Source organism: Eulemur rufifrons, chromosome 7 (genome assembly GCF_041146395.1).
Source record: "Eulemur rufifrons isolate Redbay chromosome 7, OSU_ERuf_1, whole genome shotgun sequence".
Classification (NCBI taxonomy): Eukaryota; Metazoa; Chordata; class Mammalia; order Primates; family Lemuridae; genus Eulemur; species Eulemur rufifrons.
Window position 1 is genome coordinate 188618732 of NC_090989.1, and position 18293 is coordinate 188637024.

General features: G+C 46.1%; 2 protein-coding genes and 1 pseudogene across 3 annotated transcripts in view; 2 read left to right on the top strand and 1 right to left on the bottom strand.

Moving 5' to 3' along the window:
- The window catches only part of IRAK2 (interleukin 1 receptor associated kinase 2), a 65228-nt gene extending 52921 nt beyond the window's left edge, over positions 1-12307 (top strand). The window contains exons 11-13 of the mRNA XM_069476133.1: positions 6240-6440; positions 10008-10278; positions 11230-12307. Coding sequence (XP_069332234.1) covers positions 6240-6440; positions 10008-10278; positions 11230-11342 — 585 coding nt within the window. The 3' untranslated portion in view covers positions 11343-12307. The remainder of the gene's footprint in view (positions 1-6239; positions 6441-10007; positions 10279-11229) is intronic.
- Positions 1218-4453, bottom strand: LOC138387833 (adiponectin receptor protein 1 pseudogene; annotated as a pseudogene).
- A 3262-nt stretch (positions 12308-15569) lies between the features above and the next one.
- Positions 15570-18293, top strand: part of TATDN2 (TatD DNase domain containing 2) — a 30980-nt gene continuing 28256 nt past the window's right edge. For both annotated transcript variants that reach the window (XR_011234107.1, XM_069476136.1), the window contains exons 1-2: positions 15570-16205; positions 16337-16741. Coding sequence is in view for 1 of the 2 variants with exons in the window: in XM_069476136.1 (XP_069332237.1) it covers positions 16343-16741 (399 nt within the window). In the remaining variant the exon portion in view is untranslated. The remainder of the gene's footprint in view (positions 16206-16336; positions 16742-18293) is intronic.

Genomic DNA, 18293 nt, shown 5'->3' on the forward strand with positions numbered 1-18293 from the left:
AAAATTTTTGTAGAGATGGGGTCTCTATATGTTGCCCAGGCTTGCCTTGAACTCCTGGCCTCAAGCGATGCTCCTGCCTCAGCCTCCCAAAGTGCTGGAATTATAGGCATGAGCCACTATGCCCTGTTTAAAGGTGGTTTGTTTGAAACCAGATCCACAGACGGTATACATATTACTTTGGTTATGTTTCTTAAGCCTCTCTCGTTCTTTCACAGCCTTTCCCTCTGCTCCCTTTTTCTTTCTGAATGTCATTGCATTTTTGCATAAAGTGGGTCATTTGTCCTGTATAGACTGTGTCATATTCTGGGTCTTGCTGATTACATCCTTGTGGTATCCTTCACTTGTTTCTCTATTCCTCATGTTTTCTGTGCCCTGGCAGTTAGCTCTTGAGGCTTGTTTAGGTTCACGGTCAATGCTTTTGTCAGGATCACTTTCTTGAGGTGCTGTGTGCTTCCTGTTCCATCAGGACATGGGGCATGTGGCCTGTTGTCCTGCTTTCAATGCTAAGATTGGTCAGGGGGTTCAGGTGAAGTTGCTGACATCCTCCTGCTGTGTATTCTCAGCATCTCTCTCTCTCTTTTTAAAAATGCCACATATCTTCTGAACTTTCTTTTATTGTCAGTATAGTCTTTGTATTACAAATTTTATTTTAAAACTTAATATTAAATACCTTTCCGCATTTTAATTTTACATTTTAATGCCAAGAAAAAAAAATTAAAATTCAAGTTATTTAAAGCCTGGACATATTTCCATGATTAGCCGGTGGCTTTATTTTTCCTGCTGTATAAGCAGATCCAGGACCTAGAAAGATGGGACCAGGTTATAATTATTTTCAAAAGTGTGCTACCAAAATGGATGGTCTCTTATAAACCAGGTTGCAAAGTAAGGTTGGGGTAAGGGAGGGAAATTTTCTTACAGGAAAAAAAAGAAGAAAGAAAGAATTTCTGAAACATCTCAGTCTGTAATTTTTTCCCAAAGTGGTTGAAGGAGGGGGTACAATCTCAACGTGAGCTTCAAAGTACTGCCCCTGTGAGGTGCCGGGGGTTGCCTCGTTGACGGGGGTTTGCTGAGAAGAGGGGTGGGTAAGTTTGGACATCCCCACCCTCCCCAGCTAGGGGGGTGAAGATGGAAAATCTGTTGCCCAGTGGGTATGAAAGTGGACTGAAGCCTTGGCTGGTACTGAATACTCTAAGAAGTTTCTTCTAGAAACAGACAACTCAGATGCTTCCTCTCACTTCGGCAAAGAAGTTATTTTTAAAAGCACTTGGGAAGTTCTCCCTCCACCCCTCAGGGGAGAAGGCCCGGAGAAAGGAGTCATCAGTACAGCCACCTTCTAGGCCATTATGTAATTCTTGAAGGTTGGACACCCCGTGGAAGTGAACAAATACTGCTGCCACCACCGGACGTGGAAAATCTGATGAGACTGGCCTGTATGTCAAGTTTTCCAGGAAAGAAGTGCACAAGAATTCGAGTAGCATGAAGGCCAGCTCCGGTGATGCACGTCACAGCATGAGGAAGAACCAGCCCTCCTGCCCACTGTGGTGGCCTTGACAAAGCCTCAGTGATGGCAGAGTGCATGGTGGGCACCACACTCTCCAGCCAAGTCCCTCAGGAGTGGAAACCAGTCCAACTGTGCCACAAGGATGCAGAAATGCCCAGGACACAGACGGTGGGGAGATAGATGAGCCTTGGCTGTGGGGAGCTGTAGGAGAGAGTGAGCCAGGGGACAGATCTTCCCATGATCAGTAGAAGGTCCCTGCGTAGTTCAGTTTGGAAAAACTCCAAGACACTTTCTCTGAATGACAGTAGATGATGGTGTGGAAAAGCCAGGAGAAGCTGAGGCAGAGCATTGCACCCAAAAAGAACATCCTCAAAACCACCTTCTCCTGCAGAGGGGCCGGAAAGTACATATTTGGTCTGAGCATCGTCAAGATTCCTGAAAAGAAAAACGGCATGAAACCAAGCAGATGGGTCCAGATGTCGCCAGTTTCTGTATGGATACGGCAGGTGTGCTGGAAACAAGCCAGAAGGAGTGTGGTCTATGGCAATGGAGCAGGGAGTCATGTCCTTCAGCCCGTTAGGGAGCAGCACATCACAGGGATGACCCCCCAGCGTTCCTCCCAGACCTTATACACAAACTCCTCCCTCTTCTCCATGGGCGGTGGGCTTACAGGGAAGTGCCAGCACCCGCACCTCCTCCACTTCCTCCCAGGGCCCTGGGCATATTTGCTCATCTTCAGCTTTGGTTGGGTTGGAGATTACCCAATTGCCCTTTTCTTTTAGTCAGTTCCACATTTGGTTTCCCTGTTACTGGTGGGAGCCCCATTGCCCTGTTCCACTGCAGACCTTTGTGGGAAGACATCTGGCTAGCACCTCAATACCCTGCAGCTTCAGCTTGGGAAAGGTTGGGGTCTCTCAGCCCCAGGCAGTGGAGATCTCCCTGTGATGGGGGAGGTAGGCTGGGTGCACAGGCTCTGCTGGGGGCTGTGGTCCCCTGTGCTGCATCTCATGGCATTGGAGGTGGTCTACAGCCAAGCTGCCCATATCCTGATTGCCCACAAGGTGTGCACTACTGCACCCTCAGCATCTCTTGCTGCTGGTTGCTAGATGAAATCCATCGTTTTATTAGGGGTAGTAAAATGGTCAGCTGCTACTTCTATCTTTCTTTCAGGGCAGTCACTTTTAACAGTTTCTAATTCTATTTCAGATAGCGGTAACCTCTGTATCTGTATCTAATATGCTTCAACTGTTATTTATTGATTTATCAACTTTAAATGCCATTACACTTTTTAAAAAGATAAACATTTAAAAGGCAGAGCTCACACAAGAGAATTGTGCAAGAGGGTCAGAAATGTAAACCTTGCCAGCTAGGTTTGTTTTTATTTTATTTATTAATTACATATATAACTATATGAAATATGTATTTTATAATATGTAATTACAAATATGTATATATAATCTTATTTAGGCCAGGCACGGTGGTTCATGTCTATAATCCTGGCACTCTGGGAGGCAGAGGAAGATAGATCGCTTGAGCCCAGGAGTTTGAGACAAGCCTGGGCAACATAGCAAGACCCCCATCTCTACAAAAAATTGAAAAATTAGCCAGGCATGGTGGTACATGCCTATAGTCCCAGCTGCTTGGGAGGCTGATGTGGGAGGATTGCTTAAGCCCAGGAGTTTGAGGCTACATTGAGCTATGATCGTGCCACTGTACTCCAGCCTAAGTGACAGAGCAAGACCCTATCTCTAAAAAAATAATAATGAAATATATAATATATATGACAAATACAATATGTATGAAAAATTTGTATTTAAATATTTATACAAATAGACCATAAATGTAAATGTTAATATAATGATATAATAGATCAATACACTATAATAAGTATGTGATATAAATCAATAGTATACACAATTATGTTACATATTAGTTTCTTTATAATATATTTAATCAACATAAGTACTAAATGCAATATTTTTATAACATTTATATATACAAATATGTAACTATATACCATATTACACATGAAATATATAACATACTATAATTTCTCCTCACTAAATATGCCTACATATTTGTATGGAAATATAATTATTTATATAGCATATCTTCAGTTTGTATAATTCAGCATAATTCAGATTCTTGCATTTTATGTAATGTAAAATATTATAAAACATGTAATATATAAATATAAAATGTATAGAAAGTATAAATAGATGTAATATTATTTATATAGTGTCTCTCCTTTTATATATACATGAATCAGAGTCCTATATTTGAAAATGCTAATATCATAAGAGATTGTCTACATAGTTGTTAATAAAAGTAAATTATTAGGTTGGTGTAAAAGTAATTGTGGTTTTGGACCATGAATTTGAAATCATTATAACTAGGCTCAAACACATCTTTATTAATCAAAATGGGAACCATTACAATTGACACATTTTTGGCAACAAGAAATAAAAAATAAGCTTGTTTATTCCTGTAGCATAAAAATCTGTGCTTCGCATTCAGCAAACTCTTGGAAAGCATTTTCTGCATCCTGCTGGTTGTGGAAGCGTTTTCCCTGCAAACAGTTGTTGCGATGCTTAAAGAAGTGGTAGTTGGGTGGTGAGAGGTCAGTTAAATATGGTGGATGAGGCAAAACTTCGTAGCCCAATTCGTTCAACTTTTAAGAGTTGGTTGTGTGACCTGCGTTGTCATGGAGAAGAAATGAGCCCTTTCTGGTGACCGATGCTGGCTGCAGGTGTTGTAGTTTTCGGTGCATCTCATCGATTTGCTGAGCAGGCTTCTCAGATGCGATGGTTTCGCTGGGATTCAGAAAGCTGGAGTGGATCAGACCGGCAGCAGACCACCACCAGTGACCATGACCTTCTTTTGGTGGAAGTTCTGGCTTTGGGATGTGCTGTGGAGCTTCTTCTCAGTCCAACCACGGAGCTGGTTGGTCATTGCTGGTTGTTGTATAAAATCCACTTTTCATCGCATGTCACAATATGACTGAGAAATGGTCTGTCACTGTTGCGTACAAGAAGAGAAAACGACACTTCAAAACAACGATTTTTTTTCTTGTCGGTCAGCTCATGAGGCACCCACTTGTTGAACCTTTTCAACCGTCCAATTTGCTCCAAATGCTGAATGAACGTAGAATTGTTGACGTTGAGTTCTTCAGCAACTTCTCATATAGTTGTGAGAGGATCAGCTTTGAGGATTGCTCTCAGTTGGTCGTTGTCAACTTCCGATGGCCAGTCACTGTGCTTCTCATCTTCAAGGCTCTCGTCTCCTTTCCAAAACTTGAACCCCCACTGCACTGTACGTTCCTTAGCAGTTCCGGGGCAAAATGTGTTATTGATGTTGCAAGTTGTCTCCGCTGCTTTATGACCCATTTTGAACCCAAATAAGAAAATCGCTTGAATTTGCTTTTTGTCTAACATCATTTCCATAGTCTAAAATAAATATACAATAAACAGCAGGTAATAAGTCATTAGCAAAAAAACATAAAGTGAGAAATGTTCATTAAAATGATGTACAACATAACCACATTTATTTAAGAATGTATTCCAGGCCGGGCATGGTGGCTCACGCCTGTAACCCTAGCACTCTGGGAGGCCAAGGCGGGAGGATCCCTTGAGCTCAGGAGTTTGAAACCAGCCTGAGCCAGAGCGAGTCCCTGTCTCTACTAAAAATAGAAAAAATTAGCCAGGTGTGGCAGCACGTGCCTGTAGTCTCAGCTACTCAGGAGGCTGAGGCAGGAGGATCGTTTGAGTCCAGGAGTTTGAGGTTGCTGTGAGCTAGGCTGATGCCACAGCACTCTAGCCCAGGTGACAGAGTGAGACTCTGTCTCAAGAAAAAAAAAGAATGTATTCCAATATCAAATGGCAAATTTCAACAATGCTAAAATCACAATTACTTTTGCACCAATCTAAATATTAGGGTGCGTAAAATGCTCAGCATGTAGTAAGAGCCTATCCGCTGCTGTTATTATTTATTATCACTAATAGACTATTGAATGTTTATTCTGTGTCGGGTGTCACCCTCTGTGTTTTAGGTGCGTTGTTTCATTTAACGTTTGTCTTAGTCCCAGGAGTAGGCATTTTTGTTATCCCATTTTCCTGATGAAGCAACCAAGGCCTAGAACAGTTAAGCCCCTGGGTTTGTGGTATGAGGACACTGTGAAATGTCCTGTGCACGTAAGAACTTTAGTGATTCTCCAGTTCTTGGGTGTTTTATTTGTTTCTGGGACCCTTGCATTTATTATTTATTTATTTATTTATTTAGAGACAGAGTCTCACTCTGTTGCCCGGGCTAGAGTGCTGTGACATCAGCCTAGCTCACAGCAACCTCAAACTTCTGGGCTCAAGCAATCCTCCTGCCTCAGCCTCCCGAGTAGCTGGGACTACAGGCATGCACCACCATGCCCGGCTAATTTTTTCTATATATATTTTTAGTTGTCCAGATAATTTCTTTCTGTTTTTTTGGTAGAAACGCGGTCTCGCTCTTGCTCAGGCTGATCTCGAACTCCTGAGCTCAAGGGATCCTCCTGCCTCGGCCTCCCAGAGTGCTAGGATTACAGGCATGAGCCACCGTGCCTGGCCCCTTGCATTTATTTTTAAAATATCCGTTTGGTTTTCTGAGCAGTTTTCGCACATGTGGGACAGCCCTAGAGGAGGGGGGGCACGTGTGATGGCCCCCACACCCCTGCAGCTCACCTGGGGCGTTTCCACTCTTTTTCCCACAGAAGGATTTACTGCTCAGTGAAATTCCAAGCAGCACCACCTCGCTGTGCTCCAGGAAGACGGGTGTGGAGAAGGCGATGGCAAAGGAGATCTGCCAGAAGTACCTGGAGAAGGGCGCAGGGCAGCTGCCGCAGGACTGCGCGGAGGCTTTGGCCACGGCCGCCTGCCTCTGCCTGCGTAGGCGAAACGCCAGCCTGGCGGAGGTGAGCCTCAGGCTCAGCTGGGTCTCGCTGCCCAGGGGTCACATGGGTCTGCCTTATCAGGGACCATCCCTTTACCAAGACGTGATTTCGTAAACCAGAGCTGTATCTGTCTGCAAGCCGCAGAACGACTGGAGCTCACGGCAGCACAAAGGGGTGGTATGTGGATCACAGGGGGAGCCGAGTGCAGGTGCGTTGCTGGGCCGCAGGCGGCACAGGACCAGACCCTTGGATGCTCCTGGAACTCGGCCTGCTCTCTCTGATCTGCTTGCTGCTTTCTCTTCTCTCTCGGCCCCCTTCCTCTTTTCTTCCACCCTCTTAGTGAGGGCATTTGGCCACTTCCATTTACATGTTATCGTTCGACCTTCATTGAGAGACTAAGTCTCTGGATCCCAATTCCAACCTCTCAGGGAAAGAATCTCATTGGCCTAGTTGGGTCATATCCACTCAGGTGAGGGGGTGGGTCCGGTATATAAACCTGGCTGCTAGGGTCTCAATCCCTGGATAGTGACACAGCCAGGTCCCAGAGAAAGGGAGCATGTGCAGCCCATGGACTTGCAGACATTCCAGAAAGCAACCAGCACAGGGGATGAAACATTTTCCTACGGACATGGTAAGGAGAGGTGGTTTCCATGGTAAAAAGCGTAAATCTGGGGATCACTGCTAGGTCTTGCTAAGGACAAAACCACCACTGCCTGAGATGGCCCTTAGAGATCATCTAGCTGAGTGATTTTCCAGTGGTGTCTGGCAGAGGGGGGCTCTTTGGGAGGACCTCAGGAGTTGCTGTTGGCAGCAAGAGGGGAGGGGGAGCTGCAGGCCCCCACTTATGACTCCAACCAGAGACCCACTTTCACTCTTGTAATTAAATATTGGGTTCTCAGTATTTCATTTGAGGAAAAGCTTTGGTAGCTGAAAAAAATCTTCAAAAATCACTGCTCTTCCCTAAGCCTCCCATTTTACAGATCGGAAAGCGAAGGCTTAGAGAGAAGATGAGGCCCCAGACTGAGTTTCTGTCAGAGCTCTCTGGACTCCCAGTTCAGCCGCATGTCTGCCATCTTGCGCTGTCACGTGGCAGGAGCTGGAGGCCTGAGTCATTGTTCTAAGCCTGGGCCAGCACAAGTTCCCCCGAAGTGCCCAAGTGCCATGGTGTTCAGTCGTTCATTCTGCAGTCGTGTGCTGGGTCTGGAGGATCGATCTAGTGGTGAACAAGGCAGACCCAGTTCCCCTTTCTGGAGCTCATGGACATGGTGCAGTCATTATCCGTGTGGTGAGTGCCAGGATAGTGTATAATGAGGACCCTACCGTGTAGAGCTTCCTGAGGAAGGTGGTGTTTAAGCAGACAAAGAGCAAATGGCTCATGCAGATGGGCTGAGCTGAGGAGAGCCTGCCATGTTCCAGGGCCTGGAAGGTCAGAGTAGCTAGAACATAAAGCAGGTGGGGCAGAATGGCTTGTGATGAGTTTTGTAAGGAAGGGAGAGGCCAGTGATAGAGGCTTTGTGGGCACAGTTAAGGATTTTTGGGGCATCACTAAGGGTTTTAAGCAGGGGCAGGACATAATCAGATTTATATTCTAAAAAGATCTCCCTCAACCACTTATTCTTGCATTCGAAACTTCATCCTTTTATTCATTCCATGTATTTGTTCAGTGTTATCAGGTAAGGTACAGGTAAAGCTGCTATAAGGAGACTCTAAAAGACAGTGGTTCAGACAAGATAGAACTTTATTCTCTTTAGCTGAAGAGTCTGAATGTAGGCAGTCTGGTGTTGATGTGGCGGTGCCACAGTACTGGGGACCCAGACTCCCTCTGTATTACTGCTCTGCTATCATTACCATGTGACTTCTATTTCAGGGTTAAATATGATTGCACTAGCTCAGGCCATCACATGTGCGTTCCATCCATTGAAAGAAGGTTAAAGGAAAGAGGAGGACACACTCCCTTCCTTTTAAAGGTGTGACCTGGAAATGCATACATCACATTTCCTTACATAATGTAGACCAGAACCTAGTTATATGGCCACACCTAGCTACAAGGGAATATAGGCTTTAGATTGACAAATATTTATTAGATGTCTACTGTGAATATTTATCTTAAGAGTTGACATTTTGACTGGGCCTTGAAGGATCAGGAGACATTTGCCATATAGAATGAAGGGGTAGGACACTTCAGGTATACAACGAGGGATAAGAAATGGTCTTTGCCCCCGGTACATCACAACCAGGCTAGGAAGATGAGAGACCAGCTGGGTCCTGGACTGGAAGAAAAGCAGGCCTGGGTCAGTGGTCAGCTCTGCCACTCACTGGCTGGGTGGCTTTAGGCAGGGAATTAACCTCTCTGATCTTTTAATTTTTTAATCTATAAAAACTCATTGTTGGCCTGGGAGTGGTGGCTCACACTTATAATCCCAGTACTTTGGGAGGCGGGAGGATTGCTTGAGGCCAGGAGTTTGAGACCAGACTGAGCAATGGAACAAGACCCCATCTCTACAAAAAGAAAAATATTAGCCAGATGTGGTGGCATGTGCCATCTACTCAGGGGACTGAGGCAGTGAGCTATGTTCACGCCTCTGTTTTCTAGCCTAGGTGACAGAGTGAGACCCTGTCTCAAAAAAGCAAAACAAAACAAAACTCATGCATTGTGTGTAAAATGTATACATTTATACACAGAATTTTTTGCAAGTCACTGAGGAAATAAGATTTATTATTAAGGGTATGTATATATGTCCTGTGTGTGTGTGTGTGTGTGTGCGCGCGCACATGCGTGCGCGCATGCATGTAAAGAAGAAACAGTTCTTCCTTTCCTCTGACTTTTCCTAATCTCCCTAAACAGAAAGCCTTCAAAGGCAACATTTATATTACTTAATGCATTTCTGGCTGAGAGTGTTAGAAACTCAATTCAAACTCTTAGACATAGACATACACGCGTGCGCGCGCGCACACACACACACACACACACACACACACACGGCCCCTGACATAGGGAGGGAGAATATGAATGAGTGAATTAATGAATGCATGAATTTAGTGGCTCATATAACCAAACAGTAGAGAGGACAGGCATTGTTCTGGTTTCAGGGAAGTTACATTCAGGGTCTCAAACACCGAAGCCACAGCTATCTGTCTCTGTGTTTGTGGCTCTCTCTCCATTGCCTGCCCCTGCTTTACCCTGTGTGGAGGCTTTGTTTTCCCCTACTGTATGGTGGGGAGTGTGGTTCTGCCACTAGAAAGGAAAGGGGGTTCTTTCCCCAATACGCTCTGGGTGGAAAAATCTCAGGGAAGGATTCTATTGGCCTGCTTGGGTCATGTGCCCAAACCTGGATGAATCATTATGGTTAGAGGAATGGGGTACTATGATTGGCACATCTAGAGTCATGTGATCTCATCTATGGTCCAGGTGGGTGGGGAGCAAGTTCAGATCTTTTCATGGAAGGATGCTATTTTTCCAAAGCAACAAGCATTTGATTCTCCAGTGTCTCTCTCTCTCTCTTTCCTCTGTAGCCTGGGGGATCAGGCATTAGATTTTTGATTTCAGGAAGAATTCCTGATGGCACTCTTGTCCCTCTCCTCCCCAAGGTGCATGGCTCTGTGGCTGCCGTGGAAGAGCGGCTCCAAGGTCGGGAAACATCACACCCCTGGCATGGGCTTTCTGAGGGCATAAGCTCTTCTTCCAACACCCCAGAGGAAACAGATGATGTTGACAATTCCAGCCTTGATGCCTCTTCCTCTGTGAGGGTGGCACCCTGGGCGGGGGCTGCCGCCTCATTTCTCCCCACAGAATGTGGGGAAGGAAGGCTGCAGGCCGACTCCTTTGTGGCGTCTGCCGGCGCGGAGCCTCCCCAGGATGGTAAGCCATGGAAGTCAGAGTGCTTCCCCATGCCCATGTGTGTGTCCCTAACTTCAGCCCATCCTTTTATTCTTTCCGTCAGCCTCATTCACTGTCATTTGGTTATTCAGCCATTCACCAACCAGCTAATTGCACAAAGAAAAACCTGGGAGTTGTCCATGACACCTCACTCTCCTCCCTGCCCCCCATGTCCAGTCACTCACCCAGTCCCATCCATTTGCCTCCCAAATCTCTCTCACCTCCATCTACCTCTCTGCGTTGCCCCCTTGTCTTGTCCTCTTGCTGGGATGACTGCACGGCCTCCCTGCCTCCTCCATCCGCTCTGGCCCCTCCCTCACCAGTTCTTTCTCCAGGAAGCCAGCTGGAGTGGCTTTTAAAAACATAGTGCATGTCACCCCTTGTTTAAAGTCCCCATTGCACTCAGGGACCAAGTCAGAGCCTTCCTGGGACCAGCAGGGCCCTGTGTGGTCTGTCCCTGCCCACTCTTCCATCCTCACTTCACAACAGAAACCTTGCCCTTGCCAGCCACTCCTAAAGATACCTTTCATTTCTGCCACTCAGTTGCAAATACACTAGATTTCCTTCTTAAAAATTAGGAAGGCCTTCTCCATTTTTTTTTTTTTTTACCTAATTATACATTTCTCAGAAAGGAAGGCCTTTTCAGTGACATGTTCCTGTCCCTAGTACGCATTGGTCCAATAAATGTCCTAGGCTTTGACTGCTCCTCTTTCCATGGGGAGAACAGAGGGGGAGAGAGAGGCTGTGAGCCTGTTCACTCCACCGTGGGAGGAGCATGGGAGCAGGCTGCAGGCTTCCCTGCAAAGGCAGAAGAGATGAAAACGCTCATTACACTTGGCCTGATTCAGAAACCTGATTTAAGTGAGTCTAAGACTTATAATAATAGTACTTTTGTTCAAGTTGTTCTTTTTTTTACTTCCTGTTGAACATCAGCTACAGAGACTTCGTGGGAAATTGAGATCAATGAGGCCAAAAGGAAACTGATGGAGAATATTCTGCTCTACAAAGAGGAGAAACTGGACAGTTTGGAGCTTTTTGGCCTCTGATGGGTGGAACACAGCTGAGGACCCTCAATTGGAAAGAGGAGCATGGGATCAAGAAAAAGGTCTGCGGCAGAAGCCAAGATCTGGCAGGAAACACACAACCGAACGTCAGCTTTCCTGGGAGGGAGGGAAACTTTCATTTCCTCACAGTGAGTTAGGGGAGAAGGGACCTCAGCTTTTAGAGACACAAAAATCCAGGAAGTCCTCTTCCTTTCTGGGGTTTGTTGGTCAGAGCCAGGTATCAGAGGAAACTGAAGCAGCAACTAGTTCATGGGCTTAGGATGTGGGTGACTTTATGGTTCTGGGGAATGTGTGACGATAACCACCCCAGCAGATACGGTTACCCTGTCAGCTCTTGGCCTTGTACTCTGATAACTGACGGAGCATTCTGCAACGCCAATGGCATTTTCCAAAGTTAAGATCTCTGGGTCATATTTGCTGCCAGCAAACTTCCCCGCTCTGAAAGATTTTCAACTTGAGTCCCAGTGCAGTTCTTCAGTCACCTCTTCAGGTCTCAAATTTTGCAAATGCCAGCCACCTGGCAAAGGGCTCTCCAGTTCCCCTGTTGGAAATCTTGCCACCTGCAGATATTTATTAAGTGCCTGCTCAGCACCTGTATCCTCCCATCCCACTAATGCTAGTATTTTTTTAATGGAGCTTTTATCTTGAGAATATGTGTTATTTATGGCTGGATGAAAAATCAGGAGAACACGTTTCATGTCTGGTTCTGCTGCTAATTAAGTCAATCATTTAATGTCTGGGACCTCAGTTTCCTTGTAAGTAAAAATAACACCTGCTGATTCTTCCTCCCTGGGCTGTTGGGAGGAACAGGTGAGGCAGTGCTTACAGAAGTACTTGGAAAATGCACTTTTCCTGTTTTATAAAATAAATAAAAGGCATTACATGTATATTTCTGCCATGTACTTAATGTTTATGCAGTGGGTATATTTCTGAAAAGTCATGTTGCAAATCTTTTTGTGAAACTTGCTATTTAAAATTCACTGGAAGAAATGTCATATTTAAAATAATTCTATAGTGTTTTTTCTTTTGTTTTTTATAAAATAAAAATATGTTCGTAAAGTCAACAAGTACCTTGTAATTAATTTTTGGTCCAGATGAATTTGTTTAGAGAAGGTGTTCCCCATCCATGAGAGGGAAATAGTGGGGTGGCCAAGAGCTAGGGCCAGCTCTGACTGTTGTCTGTTAAAATCTTGTGATCTTGGGCTGAGTTAGGGAGTTACTCGGAGCCTCTGTTTCCTCGCTGTACAAATTGGAAGAATAATAAGTACCTGTCTCATAGGATTGTTGTCAGGGGCAGGTCCTGCCTGGTGAAAGCATTCAGCAGCTCCCCCAGCAAGGACAGCTCTGGCTTGATGTATACAATAGCCGAACCGGGCTCCAGCCCAGGTGGGCAGTGATCTGTACACATACCTGTGTCTTAATCTCTGGTGGCTGTGAGGATCCAACGAGAGTGTGCATCCTGTGCTCCAAACAGGACCTGGCATGTGGTGAACAACTTACAATTAGAAGCACAGTGTTTCCAGGGTTACTAGAGCAATAGAGGGCTAACACCAGTAGGGTACCGTTTATCCAGACATACTTGAATTTCCAGACTAGGGCTTCATATATTTTTGGAGAAGTCAGTGAACCCCTTTGAGAATGTGATGAAAGCTATAGGCCGTCTCTGCTCAGCAAGGTGTAAATATATACATACACAAGTCTGTGTATGAATTCCAGGGACTTATGGATACACCACGATGTCTTTTCATGGATTGCAGCCCCCTGAGGAAGGCCTGAATTTTTTTTTAAGTTAATAGATGAACATGATAAAAATTCCAAACAGTACATAGAGGTTACATGGTGAGAAGGAAGCCTTTTTCCCACTGAGATCTTAGTCTCCAATTTCTTCTTCCCAGAGGCAACCACTAGTTACTAGATTGGAGTGTCGTTCCAGTGACAATAAAAAAATTTTTTTTTATCTTGGTACTCAATTAGTCATCAGGGAAATGCAAATTAAAACCTCAGTGAGATACCACTTAACATTCACTAGGATAGCTATAATCAAAACGACAGACAAGTGTTGGCCAGAATGTGGAGAAATTGGAGCCCTCATACACCGCTGGTAGGAATATAAAATGGTGCATTTGGAAAAGCAGTTTGGCAGTTCCTCCAAGGGTTACACACAGAGTTTCCATATGACCCAGCAATTCCACTCCTAGGTATCTACCCAAGAGAAATGAAAACCTATGTCCATACAAAAGCTTACAAACCAACGTTCATAACAGCATTATTTGTAATAACCAAAAAGAAAAAAAAAGTAGAAAACAACCTGAATGTCCATCAACTAATGAGTAGATAAAATGTGGTATATCCACACAATGGAATATTATTCAGCCACAAAAAAGTATTGATACATGTTACAGCATAGATGAACCTTGAAAAGATTATACTAAGTAGAAGCCAGTCACATATTGTATGATTCCATTTTTATGTTGCCAGAATAGGCAGATCTATAGAGACAGAAACCAGACTAGGAGTGTGGATGTGGGGGTTTAGGATGGGGAGTTAGGATAATGGGCACAAGATTTCTTTTTTGGGGTGATGACAATATTCTAAAATTTGATTATGGCAATGATTGCATGACTCTGTAAATACATTAAGAACACCTTTTTTTTTTTTTTTTTTTTGAGATAGGGTCTTTGTTCTGTTGATCAGGCTAGAGTTCAGCGGTGTCATTATACCTCACTGTAATCTCAAACTGCTGGGTTAACGTGATCCTGCTGTCTCAGCCTCTGGAGTAGCGGGGACGACAGGCTCGAGTCACCATGCTTGGCTAATTTTTTTTCTTTTTTAAATTTTTTGTAGAGACGGGGTCTTGCTATGTTGCTCAGGCTGGTCTCAAACTCCAGGGCTCAAGGGATCTCCTGCCTCAGCTTCCCAAAGTGCTAGGATTACAGGCGTGAGCCACCAAGCCTGGCCTGAATCATATACTTAAATGGGTGAATTTTATGGTATGTAAATTATATCTCAGTAAAACTGTTAGAAACAAACACACAAAGTGGTTATCCTCAGGCATTTGAAAAAAGAAAACCACATTTATCTTAGATCGCCCCTCCTCTCTATTTAGCTACACACAAGATATTTCATTCACACTCTTCTAGACCCTTTATTTTTTCACATCTTTTTTGACCATTGTTTAACAGTACTTTTAGATCACTTCATTCTTTTTGCCTGACATTTCATCGTATGGATGTTCCATGCTGTATGTAACCAGCTCCTACTGATGGATATTGAGGTTTTGTTTTCATTCCTGCTACTACAAACAGCGCTGCCTTCTAAGGAGATTGTACCAATTTATATGTGCTATGGTAGTGCATGTCCCCACATCTTCAGCTACAAAATATATTATCATGCTTTTTGATCATTGCCAATCTAATAAGTGAAAAGTTACAATTTAAATTATTTGTACAGTTTTAATGACTGAGGTGGAGTCATCTTTTCATATGTTTAAGAGCCTTTGGTAATTTGTTTCTGTTCATTAGTTCATTTCCTTTGCCTATTTTAATACTGAATTATCTTATTAACTTGGGAGAATTTTTACATAGTAAGTACATCAGCCCTTTGTCATGTGTTGTAAATATTTTTCTATATTTGTACCTTGCCTTTGCTATTTTTTGCCGGGTAGACAGTCTACATTTTGTGTAGTCTCTCTCTCTCTTTGTGGCTTCTAACTTCTAATTCTGCCACTTTCTGGCTGTGTCACTTGGTCTCTTTGAGCCAGTCTCCTGCTCTTTAAATGGGGTGATAATGCTTTGCACAGGGTTTGGTGTAGGTTCGCTGAGCGAATCCGGGTCTGAAAGCGTCCAGCAAGGGACGGGGCCAACGTCGAGCAGCAGGGAGCAGGGTTGTGAGATGAGGTCCGCAGACGCCCCTAAGCGCACAAAGGGCTGGCCTGGGGAACCGAGGTCTGGCCTCACCTTCGCGCTCTTCGAACCCACGTGAGTGGTTCCGCCCCGTCTGGCTTGCAACCAATGGACGAGCTTCGTAAGGCGTAGAGTCCCGCCTCCAAGCCTCCTGACCAAGAGGTGGGCTCCATCTTGCCCTGAGTCCCGCCCCTTCCCCATTCGAGCAATAGGCGCTCTCCGTTTGGCGCAGGCCCCGCCCCCGCCGCTAGCCGGCTGCGGGCCTCAGGGCTGGTTCCGGAGGGCGGACGCCGCGGAGGCCGGAGTGGTTGCAGCTCGGGCGGAGTCCGTGCCGGGCCGCAGGACTGGGGCGGGCGGCGAGCGGGCGGCCAGGCGGGACGGCGGGGCAGCAGGGCGGGCGTCTGGGCCGCGGCGGCCAGGCGGGCCGGGGCTCTGTCTTGAGACGGCGGACTGGGGCGCCACCGGCTCCCTAGGGGCGGCTCGGGCCCCTTCCGGCCCAGGGCTGGTCGGCGGGGCCGCGGGCTCAGGGCGGGCTGCCGCGCGAGTCGGGCCCTGCCCTCCGGCCCGCCCTAGGCTGCCAGGGCCTTCGGGCCACGCGCCTGGCCCTAGGGCTGCGGGTCTGGCCGCCGTGTGGGGACCTTAAAACGTCTTGTGGTCTTTTGAAGCGCTCTGACAGCTCTGAAGGGCTTTGTATTCCAAACTAAATCAAAGCGCTTTGTAGTCCCGGAAGCGCTTTAGCGTCTCCGAAGTAGCGCCGTGCAAACTGAAGCGCTTGGTGATCTCGGAAGCACGTTGTGGGCTTGGAAACCAAACCGAAGCCTTTAGTAAATTTCGGATCGTTTTGACTTCTCCGAAGCGCTTTGGAATTGCAAACTGAGTCGAAGCGCTTTGGCATCTCTGAAACCTTGAGAACTGTGATGGGCAGTGGAAAGAAGAGGGAAAGGTCAGTGAGCCCAGCCCCTGGCTCTGACCTTCTGGCTTGGTCCCTCCTTTAGGGGGACCGGGGTGGCGGGAATTTGAGCTGGGGCAGCCAGTAAGGATGGTGTTGGAATCCAGGCCCCCTTTACCTTGCAGGTGCCCATGGCGTCGGAGCGGCGCAAGGTCAAGTACCACTGGAGCAGCACGTCGGAAGGGTGTCCCAGCAAGCGCAGCTGCCTCCGGGAGCCCAGTGATGTGGCCCCCTCCAGCCGGCCAACTCATAGCTCTGTGTCGCGTTCAGGAAGGGCCAGCAGCCCCAAGCGCCTGAAAGCCCAGAAGGAGGACGATGTGGCTTGCTTGCCGCGGTTATCCTGGGGCTCATCCCGAGGCAGAAATTCCTCCTCCCCTTCTTCCGGCCCAGGTGTGGGCGGGGGCGCATCCAAAGGCTGCCTGATTCGGAGCACTCGCGGGTTCCTTTCGTCAGGGGGATCCCCTCGACGCCCTGCCGACCCCTCTCTAGAAGAAATGGCTTCTCTAGAGGAGGAAGCCTGCAGCCTTAAGGTAGGTGGCTGCCACACCTTGCAGTCGGTGGAGCCCCTTCCATTGGCTTGAGGGGTTGGGGATGGGAATTTTGGTGGAAGGAGACTAAAAAAGATCAAATGCTTGAAGGTCTCTGGCGTATTCCCAGAAGTCTACTCTACCCAAACTCTGAAGACCAAGCAGTATGCCCGAGGTGGCCTGAAGTTCAGTAGAGAGGTAGTTTGCAAACTTGGCAGCACTCTGGAACTATTTGGAAAGCTTAAAAATACCTCCCGTCACAGGGAAACTGATTTAATTGGGCTTGGGTGTGGAGTGGGTTTCCATATTTTTAAGTGCTTCCCAGGTAATTGTAAATGTGCAGCCAGGTTGGAGAATCACTGCAGCAGAAAGTGGAGTGCATGCTTTAGAGACACAGATGTTACTTGATTTGGTCGTCAGTTTAAGGGGTTGTGCCTTTGTACTCTGAATCACAGAACCAAGGAACATGGTTCTTGGTGTGGCTTTTCACCAAAGTGATGATTTCCAGCACGTTGGGTTTTGCTTAGTGGCGTGGCTTTTTTTTTTTTTTTTAAGGTTAAACGTTTAGCGCCCTAGTGGTGGCACACAAGAGGGTTTATAAGTACTTGGGGCGGACTGAACAGTGCTTCACAGAGAAGGCATATTTCATCCTCTCATCAGTCAGGCTTTGAAAAAAAATTTATTGAGGGCCTAGTTTGTGCCTGGCAGTGTTCTAGGTCTTTGGAATTCTTTGGTAACAAAGCCAAGATACGGCCTTCTTAGAGTTTGCATTCTAGGTTTTGGAGCTCCGGACCTTAAAAAGTGAGGAGGAGTTCTGCCTGTGGAGGAGTGGAGAAAAAGTCTTATTGCAGATGAGAAGGGCTGTCCTGAAAGTTATTTTACAAAAGCAATAAAAACAAGTCCTAAGGAAAGTGGGTTTATTTTTAAACTTTTCTCTGGTGGTTTCTTATGTAGAGCTGAGAAATGAAAGTGTATTTGGCTGTTTATCCTGGGGAACCGGAAGTGCCCAGGTTTTTTCAGTGTGGTTCTCACAGTCTGAACTCTTGTGTGGGCACATGGATTTTTTTATTTTTATTTATTTTATTTTTTTTTGAGACAGAGTCTCACTCTGTTGCCCCGGCTAGAGTGCCATGGTGTCAGCCTAGCTCACAGCAACCTCAGACTCCTGAGCTCAGGCGATCCTCCTGCCTCAGCCTCCCGAGTAGCTGGGACTACAGGCGCCACCATGCCTGGCTAATTTTTTCTATATGTATTTTTAGCTATCCAGATCATTTCTTTCTATTTTTTAGTAGTGACGGGGCGGGGCGGGGTGGGGGGGGTGTCTCACTCTTGCTCAGGCTGGTCTCGAACTCCTAACCTCGAGTGATCCTCCCGCCTCGGCCTCCCAGAGTGCTAGGATTACAGGCGTGAGCCGCCAAGCCTGGCCAATTTTTTTATTTTTAATTCACAAGTAATGGTGAGTTGAAAACCTCTGTCTTTGGCATAAACATATTGACTATGACTCAAATGTAAATCGGTAAGTATGGGGCTTTGCTCATACATTTTAATCTTGTCA